At 46.8% G+C, this 22313-nt stretch overlaps 1 protein-coding gene across 1 annotated transcript; it reads right to left on the bottom strand.

Annotated features, from left to right (window-relative positions):
- Positions 1-9343: 9343 nt before the first annotated feature.
- FOXA2 (forkhead box A2) lies at positions 9344-12910 on the bottom strand. The gene is given in 5 exon segments (XM_028524709.2): positions 9344-10498; positions 10500-11058; positions 11060-11337; positions 12362-12438; positions 12686-12910. Coding segments are annotated over 4 exon segments (1371 nt in total). The 5' UTR covers positions 12431-12438; positions 12686-12910; the 3' UTR covers positions 9344-10033.
- Between the last annotated feature and the right edge of the window lie 9403 nt (positions 12911-22313).

The raw sequence follows: 22313 nt of genomic DNA, 5'->3' as shown, positions 1-22313 counted from the left end.
CCTTATAATCCAGTTGTCTAGAGCCTCCTCTGAAATCCCAAAACAAAAGACACTAAATCTAAAAAAAATCCCACACCACTAAAAATGGACAGTCTGGGGAACTTATATTCTGAAATGCTGAGGGAGAAAAAGAAGCCTTCCATGTCCAGACTGAGACCCTGTTGTCAGGAAGGCCAACTCTCAGTCAGCCCCATGCCCCTAGGGCTTGGTGCAAGCAGGTATCAACCATCTTTGGCTTGCATATCCAAGTGCAACTTAGTGGGAAGCTGGATGGTGCTTTTCTCTTAGACTGCAGGCCTACTGAGTGCTGCAGCACACCCTTTCTCTATGATGGAAGCAGTCAGTCTAGGCCAGCCTCCTATTCATAGGCAAACCTCCAAGTCAGGTGTTTATACAGCTATGCATTTATATAATGTGGGAAGGAGGGGTACTGTGGGAGCTGAGATCTTGCTGTTCTGTTGGCTGGGGCAGAGGCAAGGCAGCACTGAAGCCCAGTTGTGGACAGTAAGTGCATTCCAGTTGTACTGTCACCTGTGCTGTCAGAACACCAAGTGCAGGTCAGGGGAGGTCAGAGACAAGTCTTAGGATATCCCAGAGCCTGCTTTAGACTCCTCAGTAAGGAATAAGGCCAGCAGGCTTCCTCTTGATAAATAATTTTGCTGTGTGTATTGCTTTAAGCCCATAGGTCAGGCCATTGTCTCTGCCCCCTGACATTGTTCTATTTTGTAATCACAATGCAAGAGCTATCTCCTCCTTGCAGCACTCACCAGCTGGCCCCAGAAGCTTCAATGAAGAAGAATGGCTGGCCCAGGCCTGACTGAACCTCTGGCTGTCTTTGAAGGACCATGGTCACATGGAAATTCTAACTGTATTGCTGCAAAAGAGGAACTAAGAATTCAGCCTGATTTCAGTCATAACCCACTATATTGACTTCTAGGTTAGTGGGTGGGATCTCTGCCATCCTTTGAGAGAGGGTATCTGCGCCTCAATCTTCTTGAGATCCTCCTATTTCTTTCTAGCCTTCCCCTAACATTTCACCTTCACTTTCTACCAGAAACATCTCACTTTGAAACCTGGTGTTTCTGGTGAAGGCAGGCATCCTATTGCATTTGAATCAGAGAAATCTGTGTGCAGGATCATATGAAGCCAAGATAGATGGCAGAACATAGAGCTGAAAGACTTGAGTTCAGTACTGAGCTCTGAAATTGGAACAGGTTCCTTAATTTCTGTCTGCACCAAGCCCATCACCCATTAATTTTGACACCTACCTGTGGGGTGTGGGAAAGCTTAAAGAGGTCATGTTCATGAGACAACTTGCATGGTGCACAGAGGACCCCACTCTGTGGTGACTGGATTGAATACAATTGTGGTGAAGAAAAAAGAGAGAGGGCAAAAATAAGAAACACAAGGATGGAAGAATAAAGGGTAAAGTTTTGACAAGAAATAGACTCACTCTTCTGGGTAGAGGGTGAATTTTCTCAACCAGCAAGTCATTGACATTAGGACTTCTTTTCTGTGTGTGAACAATTCAGTTTAATGTGGTTCAGAATTTCAGACTAAATGGAAACTAGTGGAATAGGTCTCTTTTATTTTAAACTTCTTAGATTGGGCTTTAGAACATATGCCAAGGAGAAAGTTTCAGTATAAGGTTATATATTTTATACCAGAGTATACATATGTTGATCTCCTGATTTCTTTGGATACAGAGCTCCCTATGATCCATGCCCTGCCCTGGGTGATATTTCACCCTGTTTCCTCAAAGAAAATGTCATATAATCATTATCTTCCCTTTTCAGTTCTTCAGTCACCCACTTCAGACCTTAGTTCCTCACAAGCACTCTCCTCCAAACACTTCCTAAGATGATGGCATTTTGTACTTTCAAATAATATAAGATTTTAACATTCATTAAATTAGGAACTGCATGCTTTTCTCTACATGAACAAAACCTTTCCATCAAAATCCATTATACAATTATGTCTGCTTTGTGAAAATGGAAGAAATAATAAATTGAGATCATATTTATAATGAAATAGCAAGTCAAAATTGGCATGCATGTGATTTTATTTTGATTTGCCAGGTTCATTACCAAACCTGATGTAAAAACATTCCTGTTTATTATTGAAACATCTGTTTTATTCCTTTCAAATGAAGAAACAAAGGAAAAGCTGATTTGCCCAAGAAAAAGTCTAGTCCTCAATGACTTTATTGAATAGAAGTGAAACTGTTTAAGCAAGTAAAAGAGAAAACACAGCAAATAATTCTCATTCCAAAATTGTAGTGTGCACAATGCCAGTATGTTTTCCTCCAAGTATATGGTTGTTCCCTCTCAGTTAATTTGATGTTTTTAAGTTTTTAAAAAATTGCATTGCTGGCATCATATCCCGACATTGCAGGGACTATTGCTGCCTCCAATTACCTTTAGGAGAGAGTAAGCCCTAAGCATTTACCCTAATGAGAACATGAGGTATCTAATTTAACATGAATTCAGGAATCAATACAACTTAATTTGGGTTGCTTCTTTCAGCATTCCCAGCTATCAGTTAACTTATCTAATAGTAAACACTGAGTGAAAGAAAAAGAGAGAGAATAGAAAGTCAGTGCTTTTTAATGGGAACCTGGAAGGAAGTGAGAGTGTGTGGGACAGTGGCATCTGACCAGTCCTTGTCTTCTTGACAACGAGCTCAGAGTTCTGACAAACAGCCACTAATGTAAAATATAAGCATACTGTTGTGAAGATGTGCTTGTAAAACATCCCTGTCCTCTCTACCTGTGCAGGAGAGGGGCTTTGGTGGCAGCTGCTTCTGTAGAGGATAAGCCCCCAGGATTCAGAGGCTGAGGGGGAGGGGAGAATAGGAATCACCTCCAGTCTGGCAACAGGGACAGGGTGAAATGACAGCTTGTAAAATAAGCCTCCATCAGTCTCCCAGGAGACAGCCAGCTTCAACTTGGGTGTTCCAGGCTTATTAGCCTCAATCATAATTGGTCTCTCCTCCCGTCCCACGTTGTTGGTTTTCTGTGTGTGGCTTTTGGTGTAAGCATGTTAGGTCATCAACAAACACAATGGCAGAAGGGGGCGGGGTGGGGTATACACATGATTGTTTTAAAGAAGAAAGGAGAAAAAGGACAAGAGAGTGGGCAAGTGGGCAGGAAGGCTGTGAAGAGAATGGGGAGATGTCCCCGGATTTAAGCTTCCGTGGCAACCCCTGAATCTTGCTCAGAAGTAGGGCACTCCCTTGGAGCTTTGTCAAAGGAAGAAGGATCTGGGACCCTGCAGAGCACCCTGAGAATCAGCGTCTCTTCCATGCAATTTTTGTTTGCTGGTCTCTGGAGGGTAACTGTCACATCTTACTCATATACAGTACATCTCATCAAAAAAAATAATTTTTCAAAAAATCCCAATCATTTAAACATGCACTAGAAAGGATGTGAATCTGAAGCCAAAGGCTTAAAGAGCAGTCTAGGCCCTGGGGCTGGCCAGGCACACAGACAGTGTCTAGTCAGCCTACCTCCATTCATTTTTTTTATTTGTACTGAATATATTGGGGTGCACTGGTTAACAACATTATATATGTTTCAGGTGCACAATTCCACAATGCATCACTTGTACACTGTATTGTGTGTTTGCCACTCGAAGTTAAGTTTCCCTCTACCACCATTATCATCCCTACTATAGACCCCTTCACTACCACCCTTCTTCCCTGGCAATTACCGCACTGTTGTTTGTGATTTTTCTTTAATCTCTCCACCACCCCCCACAGCCCCCTCCCACACAACTCCTGACAGCTGTCAGCCTGCCTTTTAATATTTTTTAAAATACTTTTCTCACTGCCTCATGATCTTTTTATCCATCTCCTATACCTTCTTGTCTCCTCTTCTCAGAGGAAAGCCAGTTCCTAGGGGTAGAGGTTATAAGAAGCCGTGATCCGGATTCGGCTGTAAAACCGGGAGGAGACATGCCTTTGCAGTCCAAGAGAGTTGTAGATCTTTGGCACAGAAGGCATATAAGTTTCTGAGACCCTAAGATATTTGCTCAGTGCAAAAATAACAATTCATGGAGGAAGGAAGGAGCAGAAGCTTAATTAAAGGGAGCTGCAAGCTTTGGGGAAGTTTTTTCTTTTCTTTTTTTCTTTTTTTTTTAATTTCACTCCATTAGTCCTTGGTTGTCATGGTGTTGCAGGCGGGGCTGGCATCCCCCTTGTCCCTGACCGAGCAAAGACATTCAAGGATCTGAAATCTTGCTTTCAGCAGACAGCAGATTGGGACTGGTGGCTCTAAGTCATGTATCAGGTGGTGCAGGGATGGGGGATATGGGTGGGGGGTGTTGCCTCTTCTGTGTGGCAGGACTTGGTACCTACAAGTCTCTGGGCAATAACCTTCACAGACTGTTCTTCAATGTCAGGTCCTAGGATGGTTGGGGACTCAGAGAAGAATTCCCTTTCCTATCTCCTCTTGCAAGCTGAAGATTAGCAGCCAGGAAACACCCTGCCCTTTTCCTGACAGTTCAGACCCACACATTCTAGTAGACACTGTCTAAGCGACTCCCCATCCCTGGCCTGGTGCTTAGACAATGTGCTGAGCCTGAACAAACCAGGTACCCCAAGGTACCTTTAGGTAAGTAACTTCTTGATCAAACACACTAAACCCCTGCCCTATTAAGCCTTATCTCTCCCTTCTCTTCTCCCCATCCCCACATAAAAGGCCTCCAAAGCTCTGAGATCTGACTTCTCTTTACAAAGCCAAAGAAGGCAGTAGGAGAGTGATAAAGCTCAGGTATTCAAATTGGCCATTTTGAAGATTACATCTTTTCAGCGAGGGTCTTTCTTTCAAAACTCACACTGAATTAAGGGCCACAGCTACTTCCCACATGGTTCTCAAAGGCAAAAACACCTTTCGTTCAGCTGTGGAGTGGGCTGGGCTAGGTGACCTGGCTCTATTAAAGAGCCAAAAGAAGGCGGTGGGATGATACAGATCTAATGACAAGTAATTGACAGATTCAAGGCTTCTCATTACCAGCAGAACGGCGAGACATTAATTATTTAAAAACGATTAGCCTGGCCGTGTGTCCTGGCATGAGACATTCCATCTCATTCAGGGAAGATAACCAGCCAAGCGAGCCAGGCCGAGTTTGGAGGACAGAGGACGAGCAAGTAGCCTTCTTCTGGAGTGGTAGACAAAGATTCACCTCTAGGAACGGGAGGGGGCAAGGAAGGAGGGGAGGGAGCCCAAGCTTCCCATACATGGAGGTTCCCACATAATGGACCCTGTCGATTACCAGGACAGATTACCAAGCTCATTTGAGTTTGGAATCTGGGGATTCTGGCACAGACTGGAAGAGCCTTCTCCTTGGGGTGGTGTGCAATTTAGGTAGGCCAGCTACCCAGCGGGTCACACTGGCGAAATACCAAGAGTAAGGGAGCCAGCATGAGCCTCCTACAAGACCAGATACCCAGCAGTTTAAAGCAAAAACCCCAGGGGGAATACAGATTTCAGGGGGGTTCCTGGTAGACTCCAGAGAAAAGACACCTTTTTCTGTACCCTCGCAAAATGAGAGTCCTGCATTTTCAACTGACGGTACTGGGACCACTAGTTTTCTCAACCAGCTTCCTCCTAGAAATATGTGTTCGATTCTGTTCAGTCCTCTAAACTGCAGGCACCGCAGTGCGCCCCTTCGAGCCACGCACTAGGAGAGTGGAGTGATAAATGGCTCTCCACTGGTTTCTGACTTTTCCTTCTGGACCCTGCTTGTAACCCCGGAGGCTCCGGAAGATGCCTACATGCAGCCTTGCGCGTGTGCGTGAAGGCCACCAGCCACTTCTTGTCACCCAAACGAAAATTTCACTCGCTTCTCTGAGAGACACTGCCTCTCCTCTGCTTCCGCACGTGATCGACCCTGGCCACCGCCTAGGCCCAAGGGCTTCTGGAGAAGTGCCTAAGCTGGACGCGAACTTGTGCGAGTCAGGGGAAGGCGTCACCACTCCCGAGCCTCTGCCTCGGCAAGCACACCTCTACCAGCACGTCCTTTATTGCTGGTCTCCACCCCTGACCCTGAGACAAAGTGTGTTACCCCACCTACCCACTGTCCTTGGGAAACACAAGGCCCTCGGATTGAATCTTCAGGCACAAGGGGCTGCAGGAAGAAGTGGCTTCCTGTAGCTTGGGGCCCTACTAAACTGTACTCAGAGCCCAGATTTAGTCTGACTACGTAATTCTTCCACTCCTCATTCTCTAAAACTATGCATTCTTAGAAATCCCCCGCAAAAGAAAGAAAGAAAGAAAGAAAGAAAGAAAGAAAGAAAGAAAGAAAGAAAGAAAGAAAGAAAGAAAGGCCATCTTACAAACCACTTAGTCTTCTCAGATTTAGTTTCTTAGTAACTCCACCTCCAAACTCCCTTTTCCTAGGGGTCGGAACTCTGGACCTGTTAGGTACTACCTGGGGGAGGGGAGGCGCGCTGCTTGGAGTCGGGGTAGGATCGGACACAGCCAAGGTCCCCTACGTGCGGCCCGGGACTGGGCGCGTACCCTACCTGCGGAGTTCCGGCCGGCTGATGGCGGAGCGTCCAGCACCAGGAGGGTGGCGGCGGCAGCCGACTGCTCCCAGCGCAGGCAACTCCGCATTTATGTGATCTCAAACCCAGCGACTGTTGACTTTAGCACACAAAGCAAAGATTTCACTGCCCGCTAGTTTAAAAATGAATATTTTACCAAGATATCGATCAGCGTTATAAAATTCAGTTAAGTACAATGGGGTCCTGGGGAAAAAAAAAGAATAATAAAGGAGGGGGGAGACAATATAATATCTGTGCAAATTTACTGAAGTCTGACGTGGCATGGAGAGTTTACCCTCCTGGAATTCGGATCTAGAATGTTTTTTTCGGTTGTTTACTGACTTTGTTTATTCACAGATCACGGTTGCTTAAACCGGAGCGCGTTCGGCGCGAGGAAAAGGAAGGAATAAAAGAGGGAGGTGGGAGGAAAAAAAAAAAAAAAACAAAAACGCTGCAACCTACAATATTTAGAGTTGGGGGAAGGCAGGCGGAGGGCTATCTGGGTTTGAGGGAAAGAGGTGGTGGCCGGAGTGTGAAGTGTGAAAGACACAAGAAGCGCAGAATCCTCCGAAAGCACCCACTCCCCAACACCCTTTTTATGTATTGGGACAGAACTCCATCTTATCGGATGGGATCAGTGAGGGGAGGTGGGGTGGCGCGCTAAGTAGTTTAAAACGACCCTCACACAATGGGCGTGCGTTAGGAAACATAGCAGGTTAGAGCAGCGCTTTCAGCCCCCATTGTCCTCCTTTCGGCAGCCGGCCCTGCCTCTATGCTCTTTCGCCACAGGAGCCTTTTATGTGATAATGAAACACATTTCAGGCGACGTGTGTGTCCCAGCTAGAAGGAGACAGCCATGATAGCTAGATTCGGCCTCCGGATACCATCCCCCCCCCCCCAACCACCCCAATTTCTCTTCCTTGTGTTACTGGAGACAATGTGGCCGGTTAAAAACCTAGGATTTGGAGGCGGGAAAGAGTGGCCCAGGAGAGAGCAACCCCCCCTAAGCGCATGGGAAGGACAGGGTTTTAGGGGGCAGAGACCCCTCAAGGTGGCAGAGGGCTCAAGGAGAAGCACTTTCCAGGGCTGGGGCGAATGTGGGACACTAGAGGCTTGGATGCTGAGGAAACCCAAAGATTAGTCCCGGGAACAGGAGCCCAGACTTTAAAAACCTGAGGCAGAATGTCCTGGCCTCAGAGCCCTTCTTACCCATTGGAAGTAGCAGTGCTCCGGGTGGCCCCAAGCCTGAAAGGCCCGTGACAACACTGGCTCCTGACCTCCCCCAGACAGCTAGCCAGCTTGCATGCCCGCAGATGACCCCGGTAAAGCCGAAGCGGGGCCCTCTTTGTACACCTTGGCCCGGTTCACTTCCGGGGTTTCCACCGCGATTGACCACAGAGTTAGGGTGTCTGTGGGGAGAGACAGCATGATTGTAAGAATTTATTCTGACTATTTCTTTATGCATTTGAATTTTCCTTTAAGGCTCACAAAATACCCCTCATCCTTTCCGCCCCAAAATCTTGGCTTGCCAACTTGGCCAACTGGGTGCTATGCAAGCTGTTGGTGTTTGTGGGGAGAGGAGGAAGAAGGCCATGCAAACTCCGGGATCACTCCACTGGCTACCGTCACTTTGCAAGCCCCTAAATACACCCTTTTACTCCCCCCTCATCTCAAATATACCTTATTTTTAAATGGAAATCCAGAACATTATCCTGCAAGATCTATCCTTTTATAATTCCAGGAAAAAGCCATCCATTTCCAGGTGCCTCACTACTGTCAGGCTTTAGCGAGGTCTACCAAAGTTGTGCAAAACACCTAAGTAAAGATGAGGCCAAAATAGAATTGTGGAGTGTAGACATAGAGGTCCAATTCCATAGGAGGGTAAAGGGGTGCCACAGAGAGGCAGCGATGAAAAGGCCAAATGCTGCCCCAGGAATTTGCAAATTGAATCTGGACTTATGTGAAGGGGAAGCTAAGATGGAAAATACAGCAAAACATGTAAAATCCAGTTTTCTTCCCAGAAAAGCCCGACCTAGGGACCAAGAGATGTGAACAACATTGAACCTTCACATGGCCCAGGTAGAAAATCAGGGTATGTGGTTTGCACCTGACTTGAAAGATAAATCTGCATCAAACCCATGGAATGGTTGACCTGACATTTGTGTTTCATTGCTTGTAAAGATAAACTCAAAATCCAAAAAGTAACCATTAACAATATTGAGTTCTGTTTAAATTGATGTGCTTGTTGAAGTGCTTAGGGGGAAGTGTACTGATGTCTGAAATATACCGTGACATGCCCTTAAAATATAAGACAAATTGATCAGTGGACTGTAGATAGGAAAGACATACAATACAAGTATAGTGAAATAATTGCAGGATCTGGGCAATGGGTACGTGTCTGTGTTTAAAAAGATTTTATTCATTTATTTTTAGAGAGAGGGGAAGACAGGGAGAAAAAGGAGAAAAACATTGACGTGAGAGAAAAACATCAGATCAGTTGCCTCTCTCCAGTGCCCAACCAGGGACCAAACTGCAACCCAGGCATGTGCTCTGGGAATCAAACATGACCTTTCACTTTGAGGGAGGACACCAAACCAACTTAGCCACAACAGTCAGCACGCCTGTAAAATCCATTCAAATCTAATATATCTGAAAAATTTAATAAAATGTTGGTAAAATGACAATCCCTCCTCAAAATATATCCTGCAACCTGACTGGATCTCCCTCCCTCCACTAATTTCTAGACTTGTTTATTTATTTATTTTTTAAATCAGGCAAAGAAAAAAAACATTGACGATTCAAGGATTAAAACCGGCAATAACACTTTAATATAGATTTGTGGAACTCTGGTCCTTGCAGCCAGAAAACATATTTACAAGCCATAAATAAAGCACACAGAAACCATAAATTAGTCAGACCCGAGACCTGGATTTCACTGTGTTAAACATGGGAATGTATATTTTTCCTTGGTCATTTAAAACAGACCCTTACATCTTTTCTCCCCCTCTCTTTTTAATCAATGGTACAATTCTCTGGTTCTCTGTTAAAACTACATTGCTTTACACTGACTCACAAAAGTTTGTGGGATTTTTTTGTTTTGTTTTTTATGTGTGTGTTTTTCGTTTTGTTTTGTTTTTAAATAAAGTAATACTTCCCCGCAACAACAGCAATGAAAGAGTACAACAACAAAAATCAGAATTCACAGATGCTGCAAGAAGCAGGCATCTACACAGTAGCAGAAACTGGAAGCCTTTTTCTTTTTGTATTTTTGACTGTTTATCTTTTCCCCTCCTTATATGGAATGATACATATCAGTGTGGCACATCTATTCAGGAGGGACGAGCTGCAGAGGGTAAGGGGAAACTGCTTTCTGGGGGTGTCTTGGATTTCTTCTCCCCTGCATCTCTCCAACACCCCTACTTCAAAGTCTCCACCCCACTTCCTCTCTCTCTTGTCTTTGTCCGGGCTAGTGGGGCCAGCAGCTGTCTTAGGAGGAGTTCATAATGGGCCGAGAGTACACTCCCTGGTAGTAGGAGGTGTCCCCGGCCAGGGGTGAGGCGTCCAGGGCTGCTTTGTTTGTGACTGAGCCCATGGCTAGGCTTCCGGGCATAGGGGAACCGTAGCCGGGGTAGTGCATCACCTGTTCGTAGGCCTTGAGGTCCATTTTGTGGGGTTGGTGGTGGTGGTGATTGTGGTGGTGCTGCTGCTCGGAGGACATGAGGTTGTTGATGGAGAAAGGGTGGTTGAAGGCATAGTGGTGCTCCGGCTTAAGGTGAGCCTCCGGCGGCAAGCCGGGATGGTGAGGAGGGCCCACCAGGTGAGTCGCGGCCTGCGTCTGCTGCCCCGGCGATGGCGCGGTCTCTGGGGGGCTCAATGCCGTGGCCGGCGTACCCTTCAACTCCCCCATGACCCCTCGCTTGTGCTCCTGGCAAGGAGAGGCCCTCGAGCGGGGGTGATTCGGTGCCCACCGTTGCCTCAGAGGCCGGCCCTGAGCCTTCCCCGTGTTGACCTTGCAAGGCCTGAGCCCCTGAGCCCGCCTTCTTTCCACCGCCCGTGGAGCCTGCTGCTTCCTTCAGGGCCAGCTGCTTCTCGCACTTGAAGCGCTTCTGACGGCGCAAGTAACAGCCGTTCTCAAACATGTTGCCTGAATCCGGGTGCAGGGTCCAGAAGGAGCCCTTGCCGGGCTTGTCGGGCGAGCGGGGCACCTTGAGGAAGCAGTCGTTGAAGGAGAGCGAGTGGCGGATAGAGTTTTGCCAGCGCTGCTGGTTCTGCCGATAAAAGGGGAAGAGGTCCATGATCCACTGGTAGATCTCGCTCAGCGTCAGCATCTTGTTGGGGCTCTGCTGGATCGCCATGGTGATGAGCGAGATATACGAGTAGGGCGGCTTAGCGTGAGTGTAACTGCGCCGGTACGTCTTGGGGTCCCGCGCGCGGCTCAGGCCCGCCTGCCCATACATGGGGCTCATGGAGTTCATGTTGGCATAAGAGGCCAGGCCGCCCATGGCCCCGCCGCCTGTCCCCCAAGTGGCTCAGGTTCGGACTCAGGTGTGGTCCCATGCCAGCCACACCGGTCGCCCCAGCCGAGCCTCCCATGCTCGCCATGGCTCCTGCCCCAGGGGACATGCCGGCTAGGGAAGGGCTCATGCCCGCTCCCACGTACGACGACATGTTCATGGAGCCAGCGCTCATGTTAGTGGAGCCACTGCCCATGGCGGCTGCCGACATGCTCATGTAGGTGTTCATGCCGTTCATTCCGAGGGCGGCGTTCATGTTGCTCACGGAGGAGTACCCCTGCGGACAAGAACCCAGGGACGGAGGCACACAGCGTTAGCACCAAGGCTTGAGCGCGCCCTGACCTTCCAGGCACCCGGCCAGCTCAAGACCCGGCCTCCGGGAAGTCCTTCCCTTGCCTGCGCCATCCCCCTCTCCAGGTCCCCTCCAAGTCCTTTTCAGTCAGAGAGTGCCTTGATAGCCCCTGGGGAGGTAGCCAGCGGGTAGCTACTCTGTGCGTGTGTCTGGTTTCTAGCCCTTCTCTGCCTGGCTCAGATTTTAAAACAAGGGTCACTTGAAGCATCCCCAAGCTAGGCACCTCAAATGCATCCGCCCTCTCTATAGTGACTCCAACCCTTCTGCCAGTATACTGAGTTCCCGCCGCAGCCCCAGACCCCACCTCGATTTTAGCAAGCAGTCTGTGATACCCCTAGCAGGGCGACCAGGGCAGCCTCAAGAGATTGTCCCAGAGTCTTCTCTTCTCAGTTTTCTTCACCGGACCCGATTCTTAGCCCCAGGGGAACTTAAACCTAGTGCCTGAGCAGAGTCTGGGGCCCGCCGGAGGCACTGAATGAAAGGATAAGGAGGAGATCGCAAACTGAACTACACGCGGCTGTGTTTTCCAGCCACCAACTTTCTTTTGTCCTCTAGTGTTTTACTGTTTGCTTCTACCTCAGCCCCCAACTTCTGCCCACCTTCTGTTTTCCAGCTCCTCACCCCCCTTGTCCCCGACCTCCCACCCCTCCCCAGCCGCGCGCTGCCAAACATAACTCTGTTAGGATAGTGCGTGGCTCGGCCACGAAGAGGATTTGGAGGCGCCGCAAGTCAATATTTGATCACAAAGTTAATATTATCTCAAGGCTAACAGTGTGTTCTATAAAAAAGAGACCCATTTGAGTGGAAGTAGGGTAGAAAACACGGCTGCCCAGAGCTGCTGGGGGGTGCGTGGGTGGGGGGCGGGGGCGGGCAAGGAAAGCAGTCCAGAGGTTGGGGAAAAAGCAGGAGCAGTCACCCCAAGTCCCTCCCGGAAAAGGCGAGTGCCTACCTCCGGTTCGGCATAGTAGCTGCTCCAGTCCGACGGCTCGTGCCCTTCCATCTTCACCGCTCCCAGCATACTGGAAGCTGAGTGCATGGCAGTTTAAAATTTAACAGCCACAACAAATGACCGGCAATCACCCCCCGCCACCTTAAAAAAAAAAAAAAGGAGTCGGCTATGGCACTGTCTCCTCCCTCCCTCTCTCGTGCTCCCTCTTTCTCTCCTCCACTCCCTCTCTGCTGGGGCTGGCCAGAGGCGGTAGTTGGAAGTGGGCGGGAGGGGTAGGTGGCGGGTGGAGGGGGCTGAGGACCGGAGGTGGCCCGGACTAGAGACCTGGTGCCCGCAGTGTGCTGCCGTCGCCCTCGCGGGCTGCCGATGGAGGCTGAGGTTGGCAGTGCGGAGCTGCCAGGAGGTCGCGGGAAGCTCGTGGCGCGGGGGCGGGTGGGGAGGGGTGGAGAGTGAAGGAGGAGGTGTGGATCGTGGAGCCGACAAGTGCCGCAGTGACGTGGGCGGCTGGTGATATAGCGAGGCGCGCGGGCGCGGGCCTCCAATCCCCAGACCCGGGACAGCAAATTTGAATAATCAGCTCACACCTAGGTGAGAGGGAGCTGTGGCCCGCGCTCCGCACCTGCTCCTCTGCGTCCGCAGCCCTCCGCGCCTGCTTTCGGTGATGCGACAGGCGATCTACGGGAGTGGGAGCCAGGGCTTCCCATTACCGCCCTCGTTCTTCCGAGTTCACCCTGAGCGGCCTTGGAAGGAAATCTTGAGAGGAAGCCACCCCAGGAGCTTCCTAGGGCTCTGACCCCCGCCCTCTCCCATAGCGCTTGGCGCCCCGTGCTACTGTCCGAGGGCGCGCCCAGCTTCGGGGCTCAGTTTCCTTCTGCAGAACTATAGAAGCTGCATTTATTTATCCCGGTTTCTTCGTACTCAGCGCTCATTCTCGGTCAAAACAACAAGACATTGACAGAGCCAATTTGCAAAGCGCTGTAGTATTTAGAAAAATAGTGTACACACCTTTAATTCGCCCTGCCGCAGCTCTGGGAGGCCCCTCCCTATTACAGTTAAGACTTGGAACCGCACTGGAAGGCGAGGACCGCGCTGGTTGGCCACTTCGGCTTTTTGTCTTATCTGAGCCCGGCCTCCTGCGTCCAAATGTGCGGCGGCCAGCGGGGAGGAACGCTGTCCCTGCGCTGGGCGAACGAGGCCTCCAACTGCAGCCGATGGTTGGGAGACTGTAATTTGTCTCTAACATTCAGGACACTATGTTTCAAGGTTACGTTTAAGTCACAACCTACAGAATTTTAGCTGCCCACAGTGTGCAACCTACAGGTGCCCACAGAATTTTGCAACTAAAACAAACAGGGCAGGAGGTAGGAGTGAGGCAGGAGAAGAGAAAAGAATAAAGGAGTCAATACGCGGCACAGGGAATCTCTTCCGGAGGGTTTCTCTCTTCTCCGCTTTCCTGGGGAAGCTGTTTTATAAGAATTAGAAACCCCAGCAACCGTATACTTCCTTTTAGTTTTTGCTCCAGCTTCTGGGTCCAAATTATCACCTGCCCTGGAGCAGCCCGAAGACCCCAGTGAGCCCAAATTTGGGAGGGAGGGTGGTGATACTACAGGTGTTTGGAAGCGGGCTCCATTTCTTGATTCTAGAAACGCACCTGGGAGCCTGAAGATCTAGCCCTGAGACTTCCACTTCAGAGATAAAGGAAAAACTAGAAAATCGTGGGCATCTGGCCCACCTGTCCAAAGTTGTAGGTAATGGTGGCAAAAGACAAGGGAGGTGGCAAGCAGAAGGATGAACATTGGGAAGGGAAGCACTGGATAAAGGCTAGAAAGTAAACAAGGAAGAGTACTACAGCGCTTTACAAACAAGTAGTAGATGCAGGGCACTCCTACACCTTCCCTCTATTCCAGTCCCTAGGGCCCTCCCGTATCTTTGAACCAAAGAACGCCGGATGGTTTGGACTGATTCGTTTTGAGGGCCTTAATGAACTAGAAAAGCGAGTTATAGGGGCAGGGTTCCCCAAAGCCAAGGTCTGCGTTGCCCTAAAGCCATGCGTAGCGCCGAGGGCTTCCAGGAGGAGTATATACATACTTACTGTAGGCATGCAAAGGGGAACCAGAGGAATCAGATCACCAGCATCTATTACGGAGTTCTGGGGACTTGGGAACGACAGTTGCGCACTGGAGGAGTTGCCTGTTGTCAAACTTTGTGCGCAGGCCCTAGGGCACAAAGGCATGCACACCACTGCCACCACCATTACTACCTTAAATCCCTTTTCTCCTCCCCATGGGTGCTTCTTACATTCAGTAGAAAAGAGACGCCAAACATAGACAAAACTCGTGAAATAGAGACAGATAGCTTTCTGGAGTGTATGGAATTGAAAATGCAGAAGAATATTTTGGTCTATGCATGTGTATGAGTATCCAGTCTCTTTTCTCTTTTGGCTCCTGGCCGAAATTATGGTTTTAGACATTATTTCTTGAGCAAAAGGAGCTATCGGGACAGGGAGAAGATGTCCACGGAGTAGGGGCGCTATTTTCTTAAAGAGCGGAGCTTGGGAGTTCTCCGACTTTCGGTGGCCGGCTTCTGCGGGAAGCCGGGAGTGGCTGGCAGTAGCGTCCGCAGAGATAGGGCGCCCCCTGTCGGCCTCACAGCCTTCGGATGTGACCCGAGCCTTCATTTATCCCGCCCTCTTTCTCCGTCTACCCGGCGCACAGCTGTTCTGAATCTCTCCGAAAGGGCCTTCAGGGGGTTGACATTTATTTCGAGTGCCTAGAAGTTATGCGCAAACTCGAACCTGCCTCCTCCCTCCTCGGAAGTTTCGGAATTCTAGGGGAAGGTCGGGTGGCCTGTGGCACTGCCTGGAGTTCCACTCTGCTCTTGGCCTCCAGGACCCGGGTGGGAGAAGGAGAGCAGCTCAGAATCCGAAACCGGGAGCTATGCATGAATCGGGGACTTTCATCCAGCCTAGGATTCGCTTTCCTTCTCCAGTGCCCAGGTTTTTGGAGGCGCTACCTCTCCTATACAATCCTGGTCCTCTCTGGCAACTTTGGTTTCTAAAGGTTTATTCAGAGTGTCTGGCACAATAGTCTCTGGTTGGTCTGCTGTAAATTGCTCCAGGAGCTTCTCTCCAGAAAAAAAGTTCACGGGTAACTCAGACTGAAAACAGATATTCTCCCTGATCGCCATTTATTTTAAACCCACCTAGTACTGAGACCCACAAAGCTTTCCTTGGCAAGTGTCCCCCATTCTCTTCCTTTTTGTTCAGCGTTGCCCCGGTTCTGTATAAAGCAGCTTATAACCTACGATTATGCTTGGGGTTAGCACGCTGTTTTTTATTCCGGATGGTGTACCTGCGGATTTGACTCTGGCTAAATCTGGGCACCCTCTTCTTTTCCTGGGAAGAGGACGCTATGATCCTGCATCCCGTAACAAAACTTCTTCCTCCCAGAGCCCTCTGTCATATGAATCTAGCTTGGGGAAGGGAACAGGTCTCATGTTTCCTAAGGAAGAGCCGCATTTGGTTGATCAATAATACCACGATCTCCGAAGCCTTTCAGAGAATACATATATCGGGCAGACCTTGCTTCAGGGCATGGTCAGACAGGTCTGTAGGCAAAGTCAAGATCGAAGAGAAAGAAAGATAGCTCGGTGAAGTCTTGTGAAAATACACATTTCACTTTCAAATAAGCTTTCGGGTTGGCAAAAATCAGAGGTTCACAGCTCACTATTCACAGAGTGGAATTCTCAGGGTGAAGCTCATGTCTTAATAAAAAAAGGCACACACACACATACTTGTGTCAAAGGTTATAACTAATATTTCACTTCCTATGGGTGGGTTTTTATTTCTGAAATTCTGTTTTTTAAAAATCAGACTATTAAAAGTAGTTTATGCAAACACACTTACAGATACTCTTTTTTTCTGGATTTCATAGTTCTTGGATGATCAAAACACTAGTTGTTATGTCCTTTCAACTAGTTGAAAGGACAACTGAAAAGATAAGCTAAGGGTTATCTTAACAAAAGGAATTTATTAAAAGGACTGCAGGAAATATTCAGCATGCCCATACACTCAAAAGAATGATACATAACTTGCTCTCATATTAAGCAGTGACAATGAAGATGAGTTTATATATTTTAGGGCCATTCAGCAACTGTTTTAATGGGTACTTACTATATTCCAGATGGTGAAAATACAGCCTTGAATAAAGTAGACAAAGCCATGTACTTAAAGAGATTGTTTCTTTCTTCTTTCTCTTTTCTTTCTGCCACAGGTTTCAGCAAAACTTGTCTTTCCCTATGTTTTAAAGTTTCATTTTAACCATAATCTAGGAATTTCCCAGTGCCAAAATCCCATTCCAAGAGGAATCTACATTTCACCCTTCAAAATAGTTTACCTGCTGCCAGGGATGCACTAATACCCAAGAAGTGTTCTGCTTGAGTTGACCCAGAATTGATAGGAAAACCAAGGGTTCAGTCCTTGAAACAACCAGCATGACATCAGCAGAGTAGGTATGGTCAGAGTGCATTCACACAAGAGCTCTAGGCAGCCCAATACTTTCCCCCACAATTTGTAATCTCTGTAGGTTATGTTTTCCTTTGAAAAAAGGAACAAGGCAGCAAGAAGGTGCTCCTGGTGATAGAGGGTGCTGGCTTGGGAGCCCTGTTTTATCTGTGTGAGAACTCTGGGCTTGGCACACAGGGAGTGCTCAAATGGTTTTAATGTATATGTCTGTATTCACTCTGTCAATTTTTACTTTTAAAAGTAATTGCAAAGGAAGGATGCTGGAATTTTCTGAAAATCCTGGAGCTTTATTTTACAGGGAGGGGTAACACATTACAGCAACAGTGACCCAGAGGGACTGAGGTAATTAACCAGGTTCGGGACCACCCCTCAAATCTTTATGTGCAGAGGAACTCCCTGGGGACCTTGTTAAAATGCAAATTTGGATTCAGCAGCTCTGGGGAGGTGCTTTGGAGTTTGCAATCTATCAAGTTTCCTAGTTATGCTGCTGCTGCCAGTTTCTGACCAAAGGTGGAATAGCCCCACGCTTAAAAGACTTTCACTCACTCATCTTGCAGTCTGTCCCAAGTTGCCTGTTGGCATGTGATTTGCCAAAATGAGCAGTATTAAATCCATCTTCACTGTCTGACAGGTCTCCCCTCCCATCCACTCTCAGCCACACCAATGCTCCCCACCGCCAAGATGACAGGATTCACCTTCCCAGCCCACAGAACTAAGAACCTGTCTGCTGCTGGAAGTCCAAGTAGTGGGGTAAACTCTTTGAAGCAAAGCTTCCTACTCCAACACCTACTACATCTCTTTCTGGGGTGCATTTTTCCTAAACAGGGACCTACCTGGTTGACTAGGGAGGAGAGGGGAACTGTGGCAATTATCAGGTTGCAACGTGAAAGCTGTCATTTTCCAAGCATGGAAAACGGTCTAAGCAAAGTTTTAGCAATTACACTGCACCTGTTAAGGTCCACCAAGGTCCCTTAGCTTTTCCCTTTAAGGAAGAGGCCCTAGGAAACCCAGTTTATCCTGCCTTCCTCTGAATCTCTGGCATTGGGCTCACCATGAAAAAGAAAAGGGATAGGACTGACCTGTTCCTAAACATCCCTCAAGCTATTGTCCCAATATGCATTTTAGCAAAGCAAAGTAGAAAGATCAAAAAGAAGAGAAAGTGACAAGTAGAGTCCCATTTATTGACTTTTGAATGGGGTTTGCATGCCCCCCTTCTGGACAAGACCTGGGTCTCTTGTGATGGCAGCTGGGAATGTTTTCTTCTGTTGTCCACACAGAATTTGACCCAGTGCTGAAGTAGCACTGCCTGCCAAAACATAAGAAAAAGAACATGATCCATGTAATGAAAAATAAACCCACAGACAGCATCCAAATTAACCCCCTTGTTAAGAAACACACTGTTTTTCTTGCTTTGTCATCCAAATACCTCCAAATATAAATAAAAGAGGCATTTAAAAATTAAAGTTTGAACCTCAAAGGTAGAAGAATTTAGAAATTCAGGATGTTTCCTTAAAGTTTATGCTATTTGCAATATGAACTTATAACTAGTGCTAAAAATATCTCATCCTTCTCCTAAGGCATTCATTCTGAAAAGGGCTCTTTTCTTCCACATAAGAACCGCTAAAAGGGAGTGAACATATTTTTTCCCTGTGGGCATATGTTTTTTTATTTCTACCATATTTATATAAGCACATGAAGAATGAATGTAAATACAATGGGAATTTTGAAGCAAGTACTTAATCTATGTTTGATGTTAAAGCAGTGTGGATATGGGGTGAGAAAGCTGTGAGGAAATTGCATTAAGCTGCTTTGACATCCCTGGATGAAACTGGATATAAAGGACAAACTTATTTTGCAGTTGTTCCTTTCACACCTGGCTAGTAAATCTCCCTATTAGTTGCCTCTTGTCAGACTAAAGGATTGACATAGGTGCTGCTGACATTGAATGTACTGTTTTATATCATATAAAAGATGACAAGTGCTGCATAATATTCTCCAGTGTATTCTACATAGTAGGCCTATATCTTTAAAAATCCTGAGTTTAGCTCTTCCTTTTAAGAGTGAAACTTCATAAATTCATTCCTCTAAGTTTTCAAACTTAAGTGCTAAGTAGGTACTAATGAAGAGTAACAACTGGTCCAGGTGGCAGTTCTGTGTTTCAGACCTGAGACCCATTTCCCAGTCCGTATAGTTACATAGAAACTGGAAAGGGAAACCTTACCTCTACTTCCCTGTTCATTTCATTCTTTTTTCACATTTAACATGTTGAATTTAGAAATACAGAAGTTTTTCTTTCTGTTCATTCCTTGAATTATCTGCCCCCACCCCAGATGCATCTTGAATAAAGAGATGTTGTGGAAGGGGCTAATAGCAACCTTGGATTCAATGCTTCAAGCAGGCCTCTCCCATGTGGGAGCTTGCTCTCTTTGTTGCCATGGGAATGGGAGTACAGGATGTTGAGGGCCTTCTTCTGGTACTAGACCTTCAATTTTAGCCTAGGCTCTATGACCCATATCTTGACCTGTTTCTACCTTATGTTCTCAACCTTCCCAATTCCTTCAGTGAGACAGAGAAGACACCAGAAGATGGGAAAAGAAAATGCTCACAGGCAAATTTCATCTATTGGTATTGTATGTGTATTATGTGTAGTTTACCAACAACATGCCCAAATCATGAAACATATGGTTAAACAATAACCTGATATCAAAATCACAATTAACTATACAACAGTAATTCAGCACCATCTGAAATCTAGCTAAACAGAAATCCTATAACTAAGGATTTAAAAAAGCCGCCTTGAAACTTGCCGAGACATGGAAAGAGCTCCCCATACCCATGTGTGGTGAAAATTGAGAAGACTGTCTCAGCTGTAAAGATGTTCACGTGTATCAAGGGGTCCCATCCCCACACCAGATTTCCCAGCTCAGGGCTCCAGTGCCACAAACAGAAGTCTCCATAACTTCCGGCTGTGAAAATCATCAGGACTGTGGCTGAGTGAGATGGAAGGCTCCTGAAATCTCAACATTCCTCTTAAAGGGCCTGTGAACATACTTACTTAGACCCACTTGCTCTGAGTTTCAGCTCTGGGGCAACAGCTTGAAAGGTGAAAAGGATGTAGAGGGAAGAACTGAATTGTCTGACTTCCAGGCAAGAGCTGGTTGTGGTGGGGGCAAGTTTCTCCCAGACAAATATGCTCATAGGGCACATTGTTTCTTTGTTGACCCTTCCTCCTGCAGGCACAGGCAAGTCTGAGTTTCCATCAACATGGAGATTCTACCCCACCTAACTTGTGGGCCCACCCAAGCTGCTTCCAGGAGCTTTCCCATATAAGTGGCCTGTCTTGACTCATGCTTTGGACTTTTCTAAAATCTCTCAAAGGATTATAAACCCCAAACAAGCAACATCTGGACTTGATGTGTCTGTCCTATACCTCTTGCTATGTGGCTTCAAGCCTGAAACTAGCAGCACCTGGGTTTACTTCACAGCTTGGCTTCTCCTGCGTATCTCCAAGCCCAACACAAGTAGCTTTGTAGTTCACACTGAGTGGCCTAGAGTGACATGCAGGTAAATGCGGATTTTGGCCTCTACCTCCTGAGAGACCTCAGAGCCAGTACATCTGATGGACAGCTTCAGACCATCCAGAGCACCACCCAACCACCTCCATGAGCTATGCACTCATGGGTGGACTTGGCATGTGCCAAAGCCCTGCTTAAGTGAGTCCTGCTCTATGGGGTCAGCCCAGTATGCAGTTCCTCTGCTGTGGTCACAGTCAGTCCTCTAAGGCTACCTGTCTGGGGGTAAATCTCTACCACTGATATGCTGACAGCAGTTAAGATTCAACTACAACAGAAGAGTACACAAGCTCTCATCAGGGAGCACCTGGAGCACACAGCCTTGGTGACCAAGGTGGCTGTGTTGCTGGTCCCTACAGGACACCTACTATATTAGGCCAGTCTACCAAGATTGGAAGACATAGCAGCACTACTTGATACATAGAAACAAACACAGAGAGGCAGCCAAAATGAGGAAAAAAGGAAATGTGCCTTAAATGAAATAACAGAATAAACTCCAGAAAAAAAAATAAATAAAATGGAGACAAGACATCTATCAAATGCAGAGTTCAAAACACTGGTTATAAGGATATCCAATGAACATAGGGGAAGAGTAGATGAATTTAGTGAGAACTTCAGTGAAGAGATAAGAAATAATAAAAATGGAGCCCTGACAGGTGTGGCTTAGTGGGTTGGACATTGCCCTACAAACCAAAAGGTAGCTAGTTAGATTTCCTGTCAAGGCATTTGCCTGGGTTGCAGTCCAAGCCCTGTTTGGTGGCATGTGGGAAGCAAATATTATTTTATTTTTCTATTATACATCAAGGCCTTTTCTCTCAATCCTTTCACCTCTCTAAAAATAAATAAATAAAAGTTTTTTTTTAAATAAAGAAAAACAAAAATGGAGATAGAAAACAAAAAGAACCTGTCAGAAATGAAGAATATAATACCTGAAATGAAGTATACATTGCAGAGGATCAACAGTGGAGTAGGTAAAGCAGAGGATCAAATCAACAATTTGGAAGCTACAGTAGCAGAAAATACCCAATTTAAGTGCCCATCAGTAAGTGAATGTGTCAAAAAACTATGGTACATTTACACAATGAAATACTACACAGAAGAAAGAAATAAGGAAATCCTACCCTTCACAACAGCATGGATAGAACTGGAGAGCATTATGCTAAGTAAAATAAGCCAGGTGGCAAAAGACAAATACTATATGATTTCACCTATAAGTGGAACCAAATCGACAAAACAAACAAGTGAGCAAAATATAACCAGAGACATTGAAATAAAGAACAAACTGACACTAACCAGAGGGGAAAGGAAGGAGAATAACAGAGGAAAGAATGGGAAAGGTCATCAAGGAACATGTATAAAGGATCCATAGACAAAGCCGCCAAAGGTGGGTAGGATTGTGGATGGCATGTGGGGGTGGGTGAGGCAGGGGAAAGTAGTGGCAGGTAAATGGAGACCACTATATTTGAACAACAATAACAAAAAAAAAAAAAAAAAAAAGAAGAACAGCAAAAAGAAAGAGAGAATCCAAAAAAGTGAGGATAGCATAAGGAGCCTCTGGAACAACATCAAGTATGCCAATATTCACATCATACAGGCGTCAGAAGAAGAGAAAAAGGAAAGAATTGAAAACCTATTTGAAAAAATAATGATAAAAAGCCTCCTTAACTTGGAGAAGGAAATAGACATACAAACTCAGGAAGCACGGATGAGTCCCAAACGAGATGAACCTAAGAGGTCATACTAAGACAATTCATAATTTAAATGCCAAAGGTTGAAAAGAAAAGAGATAAACTTAAAACAACCAGAGGAAAGCAATTAGTTACCTACAAGGGAGCTCCCATAAAGACTATTAGTTGAT

The sequence above is a fragment of the Phyllostomus discolor genome, chromosome 9 (genome assembly GCF_004126475.2).
Source record: "Phyllostomus discolor isolate MPI-MPIP mPhyDis1 chromosome 9, mPhyDis1.pri.v3, whole genome shotgun sequence".
NCBI lineage: Eukaryota > Metazoa > Chordata > Mammalia > Chiroptera > Phyllostomidae > Phyllostomus > Phyllostomus discolor.
Note: the sequence above shows the minus strand (reverse complement) of the source record. Positions and strands in the feature narration are given on the sequence as shown.